The sequence below is a fragment of the Amia ocellicauda genome, chromosome 20 (genome assembly GCF_036373705.1).
Source record: "Amia ocellicauda isolate fAmiCal2 chromosome 20, fAmiCal2.hap1, whole genome shotgun sequence".
NCBI classification, from domain to species: Eukaryota; Metazoa; Chordata; class Actinopteri; order Amiiformes; family Amiidae; genus Amia; species Amia ocellicauda.
Genome location: NC_089869.1, coordinates 15,784,792 through 15,800,853, shown reverse-complemented (window position 1 = coordinate 15,800,853; position 16,062 = coordinate 15,784,792). Strand labels below are relative to the sequence as shown.

At 34.0% G+C, this 16,062-nt stretch overlaps 1 protein-coding gene and 1 long non-coding RNA gene across 2 annotated transcripts in view; one reads left to right on the top strand and one right to left on the bottom strand.

Annotated features, from left to right (window-relative positions):
* The window catches only part of lrmda (leucine rich melanocyte differentiation associated), a 299,333-nt gene extending 285,339 nt beyond the window's left edge, over window positions 1-13,994 (bottom strand). Inside the window, exons 1-2 of the mRNA XM_066693246.1 lie at window positions 13,865-13,994; window positions 13,126-13,226 (exon numbers count right to left, since the gene is read on the bottom strand). Of these exons, the coding sequence (XP_066549343.1) occupies window positions 13,126-13,226; window positions 13,865-13,906 (143 nt within the window). The 5' untranslated portion in view covers window positions 13,907-13,994. The remainder of the gene's footprint in view (window positions 1-13,125; window positions 13,227-13,864) is intronic.
* Window positions 13,995-14,022: 28 nt separating this feature from the next.
* LOC136715861 (uncharacterized) lies at window positions 14,023-15,239 on the top strand. The gene is made up of 2 exons (XR_010805097.1): window positions 14,023-14,130; window positions 14,969-15,239. It is a non-coding gene; the product is annotated as an uncharacterized LOC136715861 (long non-coding RNA).
* The last annotated feature ends 823 nt before the right edge of the window (window positions 15,240-16,062 follow it).

Genomic DNA, 16,062 nt, shown 5'->3' with positions numbered 1-16,062 from the left:
TAATTCAATATTATTTTAACCAGCTAACTCCAGTGAAGCACGAGAGCTGGTGTTTTACAGTAAACATAGATCTTCTTAAGCTTAACATTTAAATACATCTTTCTGCAATTCCAACAGTAATTTGCCAGCAGTGAAAGAAGAAATTAACACATATATATATATATATATATATATATATAGATGTACTTATATTGTATTTTTTTTTATTATGGGTTATATTCTACATTACGGTTACAGTTGCTATGGATGGTAACAACAGAGTTGAACGATTTTGTCAAAAACAATTATACAGACCAGAATGTGGTAAGAATTTATTTTGAAGTAGTGTTGTCATATTTATTTTATGAAACCCACACTTTACCCATTAGGCTTTTAGGAATCTCTCACAGATTATGCACTGAAGTGTAATATGGTATAGAAAACATTTGATTTGGTATTCAACTCTTATCAGTTCATGTTAGGCCACAATTCAGAACCAATCTTTATATTTCTACAGATGCTATGAATAGGGAAAATATATAATTGAGTAATCTTTAAAAGCGTGCATGTGAAAAATAAGATTTAGAACATGTTCAGGCAATATGTAAAGAAATTAAATGTCAAATGTATTCAAACGACCATTGAGAAAGTCTGAAGCTATGAATCAATTAAGTTCTCATGATCAATATATTATTATTATCATAGGTTTAGCAATCCAGACTGTGTTCTACAAGTGTAAGTTCACCAACATCTGAAGTTTGATATACATTGCATTTCAATGTATGTTTCACGGTGGGCTGCAAACACTTTTCTATAAGTACCTCGCTTCAGAGCTTCCTGAACATCATCATTCTCTTCTCTAAGGGAAAGAAAATGTATTTTAAATAAGTTGACCAAATTCCTTTCCTGAAAAAAGCTTTTCCCATCTGTAGGGTTTTTGGGATTGTGTTTGTCAAAGTTTATGTTTGCTTCCTGTTCCTTGCACTATGAAGGGCTTCTTTCTAGAAATTCAATTGTTCGACTGCTACCTCTATTTCTAGATATGAAAGCCACAAGCTTCTGCTAGCTTCTTCATGTTACGCCTTTGCTGTAAGATTCACTGGATTAAGACACTACTGTCATTGCATCCACGGTTTCTGCTTATTTCACCATAACAAAGACTCGTGCCAGAAGTTACATTTCTATAGAAGATTGTTATGGTATTTTAGTGGCCATTGCTAAACTGAAAAATATATCTTCTATATTTGTAATGGCAATCAAGAAATCATGAAATGGAGGAAGCTATGCCAATCACCTGATACAGTTTACAATGTTACATATGCAACAGCAAAACAACAGCAGCTGTCAGATTTGAAAAACTCAATTGAAATATAACCTTTCATGTTGTTTTGTTATTGCCTAGAGACTTTTCTTTAGGAAAATAGGGTATGCTGCATTAAATTCATATGTTTTTTGTAAATTACCAACATACCCAACATTTACAAATATAAATTGCTTTTCTTAAGCTTTTTGTCTTGTCAGCCTAAAAAGACTATACTTCTTATTATCTTCCTGTGTAGTTCATCAGCCCAGGATAAAAATGATAACAAACAGCAAATTGAAGAAGAACAATTTCAATATTCCAAAATAGATGCAAATAAACACTAAAGATGCAGTGTTGCATATTTTTATTGAGCCAATTCATGGCATGTCTAAGAGGAAAACTCCTAATAAATAAGCTTATATTTTTTTCCCTCTCTCTTATAAACCTAATTAAGCTTGAAGAACATCACATTTTCCTAAACGCATGATAAACAGATCTAGTTATTCAAGAATATTATTTTTAAATGGGCCTGATAGATCTAAACTGAAATATTCTGATTTCCAACCAAGTGCCAATTCCCAGGCCCACTTTCCAAGTAATTTAAGGACTTCCTTCAGATAGTTTTTCATATTCTTTTAACTGACATTTTATCTTCATACCAGCATCTCTGCAGATTGAACATGCACTAAGACAATGACAGCCCTTCTTTGGCTGTCACTTCTCATTTTGGCAAAGACTGATGTCTTATACTGGCTTATGCCAATAATAGCGCCATCAAAAACAACAGAGACTACCTGGCTCTGATGTAAAGGCAGCAATTCACTTCTGTGACACTCATTTGTCAATTAACAGGATCCTTCCAGTGTTGACACTTGGGACTTAAAAGATACAGTCTCGAATGTGATGAATTAAAAAAGACAGATGAGTAAGCTATGAGCTGCAAAGTAATACTATAATGTGCTTTAGATATGAATATCAACTGACACCGCTGACAGGCCATACAAGGTTTTATTTCATTTCTCACTGTATCTAGGCTTCATACTTTGTCTTCTTTGTTCTCTTTTCATCAAGCTACTAACATCTCATTCTGACAGCTCGAGACATTTAAAGCACTTTCGTTTAAAATGCAAGTTAGCGTACTTGATTTGTCATTAAAATGCAAAACGGTTGCCATCGTAGGTACATGCAGGTAGGCTTAAACAGGTTTATCTGGGAGGCAAAGGCTTTAAAATGGCTTCGCTTCTGCCTCTGTAAAACATAAATGGATAGCCATGTTTGTTACTGAAAAATATAATCCAAGAGTTCATAAACAACGTATGTCATTTTTTGACCAGATCATTTTCCTATTTTTTTTCTCCGGCCTTTATGCTACTTTAAGTTTCCATGTATGCTTTACTTACAAACCAGAACTGTCTAACATACTGCGTACATGAACACATTTGCTCCAGATCACACAAAATATTCTCTCTAGTAACAATTTCAGCAATTCGATCATTTGGCTTGGTTAAAGGTATTAGTATGGCAAAAATAAATAAACACAAGCACAGCATTGCTGTAAAAACAGTAAGAGGTGGTCGAACACATTACACATGTGCTTTACTGAACAGTGACATGCACCTTCCACTGTGGCTGTGATCTCCCTGTAAGATTTATCAGTATAATGAAAAGAGAGAGGAAAAAAATCACCAGGACATAGATCATACTGCACAGTTGTTAAGAGGGCTTACTAAATGGCACTGAAGTTAACAATTTTCATCATAATTGCACCAGAGATTAAGTTATTCATTTGTACAGGGGTAGGAGACATAATGTCTTCTAATGTGCATTTCAGCATCTGTCTTCATCAGTGTCTGTGTATAGATGCAGCTAACTTTATACTATACCATACTTCCTAAAGACATGAACTTTAATGGCAATGATACGTGTCAAGAACACAATTTAGTACACCTTCAGACTCACATGAAAGGACCTCACATGGGCACAGCTGCGTTATTCTAAAAAATATTATAGCGGTTACCTCATTAAGTGTATATCTTTAATATGCAGCTTCCACTAGGATTTTGCTCTTATCTTATTATAAAATGCTAAAACACTCATCAGGTTAAACATGCAATAGATTAATTGGAGTAACATTAAATCACTATTCACCACAAGCACAAAAACTCAAGAGTACACTAATCCTGCTAGAATACCAGACCAGTGATCACATCCATCACAGTCAGGTATCAATCCCTTTTCACAGAAGGTGCTCCGTTTAATTTGTAGTGGCTACAGATTAAAACAACTGCTTGTTTAACTGTAAGACTTTCATGACATTATTCTGGTCAATATGTTTTGGTTCAATCATCAAAAAGGTATTTAGAAGAAAACTATTTTGAAATATTAAAAGTTCTTTCATACATTTTACATGTCATGATCTCACAAAATCACATTTTTTTCTTCAGCGAAACCCATGACTTAATTCTGCTTCATTTGCAATAGAAGCTATTAAAAACAGGAGGTTCTTTTAGGCAATTCTTCAGGATGTCCTAAATTCTAATATGGCAGCTGCCAAATGGTGAAACACTGACTGTGCTAGACATTGGTTCCAGTCGCAACAGGGAGGCGAGTGATGTCAAACATATGATACAGCATGACTGCAGTATGTTATGTTAAATATCCACCTGGTGGCAAGTGGACGACAGCATAATCTCTTAGTTTTACTTTAATATTAAAGGCTTCTCAGTGTCACAGCTTTAGTTAATTGATGAGGCACCTTGGAAAAAATCATCACTTAGAAATGTGAATATGCCAGGTCACACCTTAACTTTTAGTCAAATTATTTTTATGCTTCTCTTCCTTCCTACACTTTTCTCATTTATTTTATATGAAAAGTGTAACATTATTTAAATTGTAGGTTTGATCCACCATGTTGCACTACACTGTACTGTAATGTACATATCACGATCAGCTGCAGAGTGTATATAAATATAACTCCACCAGGGAAAATAAATGTTTATGCAAAATTTCCTGCTAAATTTAATATGCAGGGAAACTAATGCTTCCGGATGTGTGTTTCCCAGCCATATCCCTGAAGTAATAGCAAGTTGTTTTTTTGGTTCTTTTTGGTGCCCCTAGAAGCAGTCTAGCTTCCTGTCATTGCACTGAAAGGCATCTCTCAACTGTGAATTTAATATCTACACTTAAAGGTGGTGATGTCTTTCCACAGTATGAATTAACATGCTATGAAGACCATCAGAACTATTTTGTCTGTCAGGGAGATGCAAGATGATCACAGTGGGGGCTTTTCACTGAACTGGATGCACATTTAAAGTAAAGATGCTTTTAAGAAGTAATTACCTGAATAAAACTGTTTTTTTTTCCTTAATTTTTCTTTGAATTGTTACATTTTATGGAATAAATGCAATGCAACACCTGTTTCATTCAAAGATATATATATTTTTTTTTAAATATAATATATACACACAAACACATTATATATCAGAGAGAGAGATGCACAATGTTGCATTCTTTCATAAACAATGTGTTGAGATAGATATATCGATGAGCTATGTCAAAGGACCATGATTTATCATAATATTGATTTAATTTTCTTTGCATTATCGATTTACTTCTACCTATATGTTTTGTAAATAGTTTTGCAGAGTAATTTCACACAATCTAAGATAAGTTTCCTGGTATATTTTTTTATACTTCATCAGACAAATTGACTACTACCATCAATTTTTAAAACAGGGCAGAGGAGAAAAAATATGCTTATTCAAAATATAAAGTACACAAGATGTGTGATATAGCAAAAACTAAATCAGATTAATCTTCTATGTTAAAACAGCAGTTGAATACATTTTTTAATGATCGATTTAAATTGACCAAGCACAGGTGTAATGTAAAGTATGAATACCACATGGGGCATATTTTAAATGTAATAGTCTCCTGACAAGCTTTTAAGATCCATATCTGCAATTAACAAGTAACTGTTTTCCATCTACAATTGTCCTCAGAGTAACCTTGTTATTACCCATGGTCCCATTACGTTGTTACTGGGTACCAGGTCTACATCAATATGTGGTCAAATTAAAAATATAATCCAGCTAGGATCCAATTTTACAATATATCAGTGCATAGGCTGGCAATGTGTGAGCATCTGCATTACTTGCATATATTTCTATATTTTGTATTGCTTTAAAGTTAAACTGGAAAAAATAAAAAAGCAATTATCCATAATTAAGCACGTATATTTCTGAAAAACCTGCGATTATAAATATTCTATAAATTGTATTTGTTTTCATATTTTTACATTAGCATTTCTTTTAAAATCAGTGAACGCGTCATGATAAATTGCAATAAATGTTCTTTCCCTCAGAAGAGTTGTTAAAACAATTATCTATCTTCATTCACCAAGGAAACCATGGATGCCACAGCACAGCACGGATTATAAAAACCTATTGATCTTTCTATATCCGACATAACAGAACACTATAACACCGTCAAAATGAAAATAATCTAATGCAATACTGCTTATTTCGCTCATCTCCACTATAAATGAAAAACCTATGTTCAGCTTTGTATGATTAAGCAAAAGAGCAATCATGTTGTTCCTTTGGTTTCTCTTCATCAGGCTGCAATTGCAGCCTTTCCAAGTTCCTACTGTACCGAGTATCATTTTGAACCCAGGGCAATACTATCACATACCCTTGTGTTCACTCACTCTCACAAGCCAATACAATGTTTAATTAGGACTTAAGCTCTCTGAAGCCTCTGTCACTCTTAACATGAATCTATCAATCATCACATTGGGCAATATGTGAAATAAACCATAAAAGTGCCACCTTTCCAGAAGAAGTCAATAACACAGAGAAGTTTCATATAGATATAAATATACAGGTAAGTCTTTGCATCTTGCCTTTACCTGTCTTGTCCTCATTTAAAATTGGACTGTTTCTGATTTTATATTATTAATACATGATCCCATTTAGAAGACTGAGTACAGTCCAGCATACCTACAACAGGTTCTCCAGACTATATAGAATAACTAAAGTGAAGGCGTCAATTACAAAAATATGATAAATGTATCATATTGCACAATAAGAATCACCATAAGAGTAAACCCATTGACAGAAAAAGATACTTGCAAATCAAAGTAATAAGGTCACTAATAAAATCACTAATTTACATAATTTCTTTGAAGTTCATGCCAGTATTAATTACAAATAAGCATCAGGGTTGTAATTTAATTTTGTTTACAAGGTTAGAGATTTCTGCATCCAACATAATTGTAAGTAGTTTATGACCAAATTGGTAAAAACAAAAGTATTAAATTACTTCATCTGATATAATCTAACTGTAAGATTTCTCAACAACAATTTTATATTTAGAATTCTACTTATTTCATATTGGTTGTGCATATAATCCCATCCCTTGAAAAACAAAAGATCTCATTTATTTCTTAGAATTTATTTAATGCACTTTGGAACAGTAACGATTTAAACTAAACCCCTGGGTGTAGTAAATCATGTCTCTAATTACTGTGCTTTTAATGAGTTGGTAACAGTTTATGGTAAGATGATACTTTAAAAAACAACAACATAACAAAACAAGTGTGATGGTGTGGATATTAGCTACATGAAGTCCTAAATTTTCAGTATATCGTGTATCTATATTTGGGATGTTAGAAAATACAAAATACAATTCTGTAATGCAGATGGTTTTTATCCTTGCATTTGTAAACTTTCATTAAAACATGTACTTTTCTTAAGGAACTTCTAAAGTATGCCTGATATATATATATATATATATAATCCACACATACACACGCACATAGGGCTGCCTACGTCTGACATGTGCAGTAACTACTTGCCATTAAAGCTGTAATTAGCCTTGTGAATCCATGTCCATTTCTCAGTACAATCCGATGGATGATGTAGAATCACACATGTATGCATTTAGTGCCATTTCGTTTTATATGGTTCTGTAAAGACATTTTAAATTCTACCACTTAAAGCTCATTCTAGGAGCAATCTGCTTGGAAACGACTGAGCATGGATTGCAACAGAGTCCCTAAAAAATACACCAAGCATATGTGGACAAAAATGGTAAATACACTTCATTTTCCATTTCATTTTCACAATTGTAACTCGCATTAAAACTTACAGCCTATAGCGTCCCTATAGTTGAAGTGCTTGTAGGAACTCATACATATAAATATTTAATTCTATAAATTAGGTGATAAGTAAGAGGCATAGGGAACACTAACAAAAGATAAATAAGAGCGGGGAGTTATGCTAGCGGTACCATTTGAGAGCCGGGGGTGGGGGTGCCAGTGGTGCCGTGTACATTCAAATGACACAATGCTTAGTCTAAATGTAACATGGATAGCTCATTTTTATATTTCATTTAGACTACTCTCACCAGTAATTGAATACTAGTTAGCATCCCTGCGAATATTTGTATATTTGAATACTCATGCCGATGCCTAATTCAAACAGCTCTGAACCTGGTCAGTGTCTGTTGTCTGCCTCCAATTTAACTAGTCTTCATGGCTGTGTTCACTGAAAAATATAAACCCCCATGTGTCTCTGCATAGCAACATACAGAGTATTGAATATATGGTAGATAGCATTCATACCAATATACAGTTTTGCATTACATGCCCATTACCTGCTAAGATGAATCTACAAAAAAATATAAGTAATACAAATTAGTCATGTAGACTACATAATTAAAGCACATATAGTTTATTCAGAAAAGCAAAAAATACGGCTCATATTTTTAATCATGGAAGAGACTTACCAGAATAATTATTCATATATTTAGCCCTTATCTAATTATCTTATCTTTTTTTTATTATGCTAATTACTAACAACAGTATGATTACTGTATTTATTGTCATTGGCCATTTTATAAACCTTAACCAAATCTGGCATATGGCAGCAAAACCACAGAATTAGTGTAAGGTGGTTCTTTGAAACCTTGTTGATATACCTTCAGCAAATGAAAGGGCAGAGTAGATTTCATGCAATGTTAGTTTCAGAGCACTGGTTCATTAAGGATATTAATTTTCTGATAAGTACACATTTAAGCGTGACATTCTGGAGCTGTACAGGATTTAGCAATTATTAATATGTGACAGATTCAAGCGCCAACCAAATCAATTAAACAGAAGAATTCACAATCTGAACAGAGATAACTGCCTCAGACTACAATTTTCACATGACAGTAAAGGGCCATTCAGACTCCTTCAATACCTGACAGGTCAAGAAAGAAGTATGAAACAAAAGCACCTTATAACCATCATCTCTCCTTTTTACTTGTCAGATCAACTTTGCTAGTTTCACTACTGAAATGGCATCACCATACCAGCTGCCACAAGGTGATTTTTCATGTCTTGTCAAAGAAATCTTTTATTCTATTTGCTCTGCATTAACATGTCACATTTATTGATCAAGCCCTTTATGCAGCCACAGCAGGGCATCCTGTTCTGGCGCTTAAGGGTCCTTGATGTCTTGATGACATCCCAGACCAAATAATGTACATATTAAAATGCACTTAATGCAGAAATGTGTTTGTGCATGACAGGTACATTAATATCAGCCTGAGATGCTGATACATTTGCTGTTGCTATTGTTAAAATAGTTCTGTATTACAGAAAACACCACTTTTATAGTATGGAGTAAAAACATTTTTATTAAGGTCTCCTTATAACTAAGCCCGTGCTTGGTTTTGAAGAATCTCAAAGTTAAAACATGTAATAACTATTAAGGAGTAAGAGGAAGTCCATTCAAATCCCAGATCTGAAAAGAAATAAAGTGAAAATGGTCTTCTTCCCCACAAAACCTGTGAAACACATAAAACAATCTAATTCTTAATTTTAACTACAACCTGGCTCCTTATTATACAATTTGAACACAGCTTTTTTTAAGAAACCTATTCATGTATGACACTGTTCAAGATTTGCATCATTCTGCTAAAAAGAACTCGCATAACCATACACAGAAAATAGATCTGGAAACTTAGTGTTGAGTTTCTACAGCAATGATTCCTGTTAAAGAATTAAACGTGGAACAGCTGCCACTGGTTCCTGAGGCCAATGTACATATCATTGTTTTAGCTCAATTGCTACTTGTCTCACTTCAGCAGTAAAATTTAACAGGTTAGTAATTCAGATTTAGATATCTAAAAGTGTTTTCACAAATCAGCCAAGAAACGGTTGAAATACTTTACATGGGAAATATTACACAGTACATTTTGCACATTTGCTTTACACTGTGTTTCTGCAATATGCGTCTGTGATATATGCAATGCAACATTTCAACAGGTCAGTTTAGCACTGTCCTTTGCGCTTTACACACATTGTGCCACAACCAAGGAAGGAACGTTATCACATGGAATAATAGCAATTGCACCAATATTGACATGAGTATCATAAATAAAATGTAAATAAAACTTCACTGTATTCAGTAAAAGCTATCAGTGAAGGAAAAGTCTTCAGGTTTTTAATTATATAAGAACCTAGACTTTGTCTACACTGGTATAAGCACTAAATAAGTAGGCCTAAATTTCATTTTTTCTGTTGTTTTCTTTCCATTTACTTCATTTTTGTTTGTTTTCTCTTTCTTTTTGAATAAGTCATAGGATGAATCACATGGTCTCTTTCCTCACTGGCATCCATAGCAAATCTCATTACACAGGATTTCTATATTTACTGCAATTCCATTCCCAGTGATGGACTGAATAAAAAGCCTTCCTTTATAATGAACTCTGTCATCATGGCAAACAAAAAAGCAGTGTTTAAGTAAATCAAATACAGGGAAAAAAAAAAGTGAAATGACCGAGACATTCTGTAACCAAGGTATTGTAGATACTGTCCGAGTTATATGAACACTCATCAATACAATCATATAAAGAATAAGCTGTACAATGTTTTACTGAACCTTAATAAACAGAAGCCTTAATGACAAGAGAATGAAAGGTTTCAGAATATGGCAGAAGTGACAACATCTTTATTCCCACTTAAAAACATTAATACTATATGGCAAAGCATAACCTTGTTGGAATTTGACAAAATGTGTGATATATTATAAAGTATTGCATAAATGAAACATTTAAGGCAATCAGCATGAGTATAGTTCCTCCTACCAATTAAGTTTCAAAAGCCTGCATTTCTCGCTTTTACAATAAATCACCTTGAAGAGCAGTTGAGTCAAGTAATTATAATAGCTAAAATTGTGTTAAGCTAAGTATATAATTCATAAAAATCAAACCTTGGACAAAATCACTGCTTAATAAGTAGGGTAGAACCTATTTTTCATGGAAATCTAGAGTGACTCCTGCTTATTAAAGTCTAATTTAGGTTATATTTCAAATACACTGCTTTATCCTTAAGCACGAGTTTGGCTTTCTGCCAAAATAAAAGAGTGAAAAAAGTAAAACAGCGTAAAGAGTGGCTCAGCAGTGTCTTTAAATCGTAATCACTCTATGAAACATATGGTCGGCTGTTGATATTAATTTCCTAGAATATACTTTATTTTGTTATAAATCATATAATACATATGTAGTTTTTCTAGAGCACGGGAGCAATAGTTTATATCAACAATCTGATTCATGTTACTTCCTATGGATAAACTAATTATGGATATACCATTGCTACATACGAACACATTTTTTATACATAATTCTTGACACCAAGCCTTAAAGCAGAAGTGGGACAAACACGAGAAGGAAGTTGTTGCAATAGAAAGCCATGCAACCATAAAAAGAAATGTCTGTGTAGCACAGTTAGAAATTACACAACTAAGGATGACTTGTAAAATGGGCCTCCACATTATTAAAACTGCACATTTCAATTTTACTCATTGTTTAAATCTGAAGTATGTTTATTCTCACGGACGATTTTACATATGGTGCGTAACATACATGTAGATGGGCTTCATTATAGCTTAAATTATAAAAATAATAAGCAGTATTAAATTCTACTAGCACTTAAATGTCTATAGGGTCATGTACAATACATGAATACAGTCATCAAGCAGATAATCATATTACCTGTCAGAATTCTCCCTTCTTTTCCAAGCCTCCATTGTTAATTAAACCAATTGTAAAAGATTAATCCACTGCAGCTGAGTGAAAGAGACAGTCCTACTCATAATGGGTTTAAAGTGACTAGATAATACAATGTGAATTTATTATTAATATGGTATATATCCAACCTCTTCCAATCTATGCAAATTATCAGTCTCTGAAGCTTAACTCAGTACAGCCATCCCTAAAAATTAAAAAGCAGAATATGCCCAAACTGACTGTCACCTCTGACTTAATGGCATAAGTCAGTGCTCAGATATTAAAATGGAACATACTACATCTGATGACAATCGTACAGATAGATAGATAGATAGATAAGTATTTATTTATTTTAAGAACTGTGGAGAGCATGCTTTAAGCTGTTGCAATTTAAAAAGCTTTCAATGGCAGCAGGAAAACACTATCCTTGCAACTCTGTTGGTGACAGGAAGATATCTTCTGCAGCACAAACTGGTGAATGTATGTTATTTCATGGCCACATCATCCTCGTCTATTTAAATGAAGCCCAAAGTATTCACAGCTGAGAAGCCACATTTTATTTATTTAATACATCTGTCTGACGCCTTTATCCGACTTGACTTCCAGTACGTGTTCTATATCACTGTGATATGTATAAGAGGATAATAGGAGCTGATTTTTGCTTCCGTTTGTGCATGGTGTTAAACGTGATGGGTGGGCAGAGGTGAGTAATGTACACATATATATGCTGAATATCAGAAAGTATTCATTTTTATAATATGTGTATACACATCTTTCAGTGGCAGCCTACAGAACACTTCTATGGCTGAACAGTAAAAGAAAGGTATTTTTATTGCCACTGTATGTCTCTTTGCCTGCATTTCAAGTCTCACATCTAAACATTCAGATGTGTAATTAATTCTTTATGAACACTGAATACATGCCACACCTCTGTTCTCCACTGCCCTCCATTCACTGCATGTTGGGTGTATACAGTTTTCTTTTATGAATCAAGCAAACCAAAACATATGGTTATTTTGATTTATAGTATGGGTTGAGATCTGATGGACACTATTTATAGTCACATATTTGCACTTGCAGAGACACACATCATATTCAGATTTAAAACATAACCTGTACGTCAGAGACGCCAAGCTATCCCTGAAGTGTTCAAATTCATATTCATCCTGCATGATCACTTTCACTCTTTTGATATATCGGTTAAAATCAAAGCATCTTGTGCTGCAGAAAAGGACACGTCAGCTCACTCTGTGTATTTAAAAGAAAATACCTTAACGTTTTGAGCACCCTGGCCTTCATGTAGAGCAAAACACTTGTGTGGAAATTCTTTTTACCTTTACCTTTACATTACCTTTTTCTGACTGATTGATTATATGATAAAGAAAACATGTGAAACAGCCAGCTAAGCCCCAAAAGAGGAATAATAATTTTATATGAAATATCTGTAAAAACATGAGAAATCATAGTCCTTGTTGACCACTATATGAAGGTATCACAAGTTAAAACATAAAATAGCTGATCATGTTGATATATAGCGTCTAAAAATGGAAGTACTAAAGTAGCCAATTGTATATTACGGTTTTTCTTTACACCATGGGATATTTTGGATGCTTCCTTCTCCTTGTATACAGTGTTATGCTATACGATGACATATGAGAGAGACATCAACTCAAAAACAACTCACATGAATCTTGAAAAGTAATCTGTAAAATTTGGAAAGGCCTCTGCATTGTTCTCAAATGTGTATGGTTCAATGTCTGGGTGTATGGGATTGATTTTCTCTTTACCTCAACAAGTTAAAGCTCAGATCTAGTCGTCTTGCAAGTCCCCCATATTGTTCTCCCAAGAAGTCTGGGATTTCTTCACAGTCATGTCCAATATAAGAAACCTGTAAATCCCATGTGAAAATAATAATAATATTATTATTATTATTATTATTATTATTATTATTATTATTATTAATTAACCAAAATAAACAATTAAGGAAATATATCAACTCTAGAAAAAAAAAGTGTGAAATATGTTTGGCTTTTGAATCAACTGGGTGCATATATTTATTTTGATCTATAAAGAGAAAGCAGATAAAAAGTCAATTTGTTGTTATTTGTTGTTCTGTCCATAAACAAGTTATGTATTTGGGGATTAACTGGACCAGAACAACGGTATACAAATACGAAAAGCTCCATTCAAAATAATCAAACACATAAAGTATATCTCATAAATGACATGTTGTATATCTATTGAAGTGTGCATTTAATAATCATATTCAAAATATTGGAGAAAATGCGTTCATACGTGGGCGTCTAACTCAGCTAAGCATCAGGTTGCTAACTTATTGGGGCTGAGTCACATGGTGGTGCTACAGAAAAGCTGCGTACAAGTATTTACAGTCTCTCTCCAACTGAGGGAAGTGCCTCAAACTAATACACAAAAGCACCCCGAGAGGCGACGAGCTGATATGAAGTCCACATTTTGCGACACAAAGGAAATGTGCAAAAGCAAGTGTTTGGAATATTTCACACTTACTTGAGTTCCATTCATCGCGACCCTTGACTCGCCGCCTGCCATCACTGTATGGTGACAAACCGGGATGCCTGTGTGAGAGGAATTGGGGAGTGCTACATGCGCAGACTCTCTAATCGAGAATAAGTGACAAAACTATATATTGTGCCTGTGGGTTCAGATGTGGCAGCTGTTTTGTTTTTTCGCGTTGCCTTTGCTACAGCTGAATGTGTCCAATTTGACTTCTTCCGCACTCTCCAGTCAGCTGATCTGAGCGGAAGCGCGGCGCGGTGAGTTTGCAGAGGCTGTCAGCCCTCCAGCCTGTGACAGGGCCCCTCTATATGCTTATATTCTTCAAAAAGTGCATTTCTACTCTTTTCTTAACTAGATTACCATTGGAAAGTTTTCAATTACAAATGTTTTTAAGAGATCACAAAATGCATAGTGCCCTGTACACTAATATAGTTTCGGTGCATAGTGCAGAGCAATGTCATTTTAAAAGTAAATGCCTGTATTTGCAATAATATCGTATTATAATGTTCATATAATGTCGTCGTTGTCAAAATAACCATCATCATCACTTGTTATTGATATACTAACGTACTCATTTGTTCATGATTAGACATGTTATCTTATTTCAGGTAAGCTTGTAAACATTGCGATCTGTTTAACATTGAGTATGCACCAACTTTGTTAATAATTGTGACATCCGGAGCTCATGTTGTCATGTTATGCAATCTTATTGAACAAAGCTCATTACAGACTTCAATCTATAAAAGTGCTTTCATCTAAATTTGGATATAAAACTTTACAAATCTTAGACTTCAATGTACCAAAATAAAAACTGTTGATTCAATTAAACAACCAAAACGACACGTAAAAACTTGTTATACTTTTGACAGTATCTATTGATTGAAATAATTAATTGAACCACCTGTTTATATATATATAGTATATTATTTAATAACAAGATACAAAACTAGGCATTTCTCCTTCAGTTACATACTGATTAAAACAATAATATATATATATATATATATATATATATATATATATATATATATATGTGTGTGTGTGTGTGTGTGTGTGTGTGTGTATAATTTGTTATTTCTTGTAAACACTTTCAAGTGGACAGGCTACTATAAATCGGCCAGTTTGCACCGCAGCGCGCCGCCGCCTGTGTTCCTGCTCAGCTCGGTGACGCTGCGGCGACGTCATCACGCTCCTCCCATAAGCGGAAGTCTCCTGCAGAAAAGCCTGATTGTGTAGCTTGTTCTCCGGCTCAGCAGCATTACGAAGTATGTTTTGTGTAACAATTGTATTGCTTATATCTTTTTCTGTTATTATTTATTGTTTGTAACGCATCCACAAAGGCAATTAAAGGAATATGTACATTTGGGTTTTATTTTTTGCATCTGTCTTTTCACATCGGAACATATAGCCTGTGTTATCCCAGGTAATGTGGTTGACTGAGTTTTACTACCTTATGTTTTTAAGTAGTGATCTATTTTGGTTATTACTTGTATCCTACGGCTGCAATCAAAATAGTTGTATTATTATATTGCTGAAAAGGTGCATCTGAAACGCTTTAGACACTAGGCTGGGTTTTATGTTGTAAAATCGGCTAGTTTTGGGGACGCTTTTGACATAAATCGGTAGACTATAAAAGTGCGTAAGGATTGCACCAGTAACAGATCAAACTTAATCAAACAATTGTCTGTTTTATAATTTTATTTTAAATGTCTTAAGCGCATAAGCTAGCCGATGCCGTTCATATGGGATGGGTTTTTGAAGTTACCTGTAAGAAATAAAGATTCCAGATTTAAACTGAACGCGACAATAAAGCACATGCTATACATATATGTAGGTAGCATATGTACATATATGCTGCCTGTACTCAAATGGCCCTTTTTCCAGAGAACCGCTATTTTCTTCTGTTTGTTGTTTTTAAGCGCAACCAGGCTAACCCCTGTCCATGTTCACGTATTATTAGCACATACAATTGTGCGAAAGACGGTGACAGAAAATGTGTGACTGGCGCAACATCTGGATTAAGTTAATCTGATGTACAGTATAGTATTTTATATAGACATTTTATTTTTAAATGGACCTCCTCTCTCCACACAAAAAGGCATTCGTCTACAAAAAAGAACTGAAGGATTTCTAACACATGGTACTTCTGTGCTGTAAATAATTATATTTGCATGCAGGGAGTGATTCAT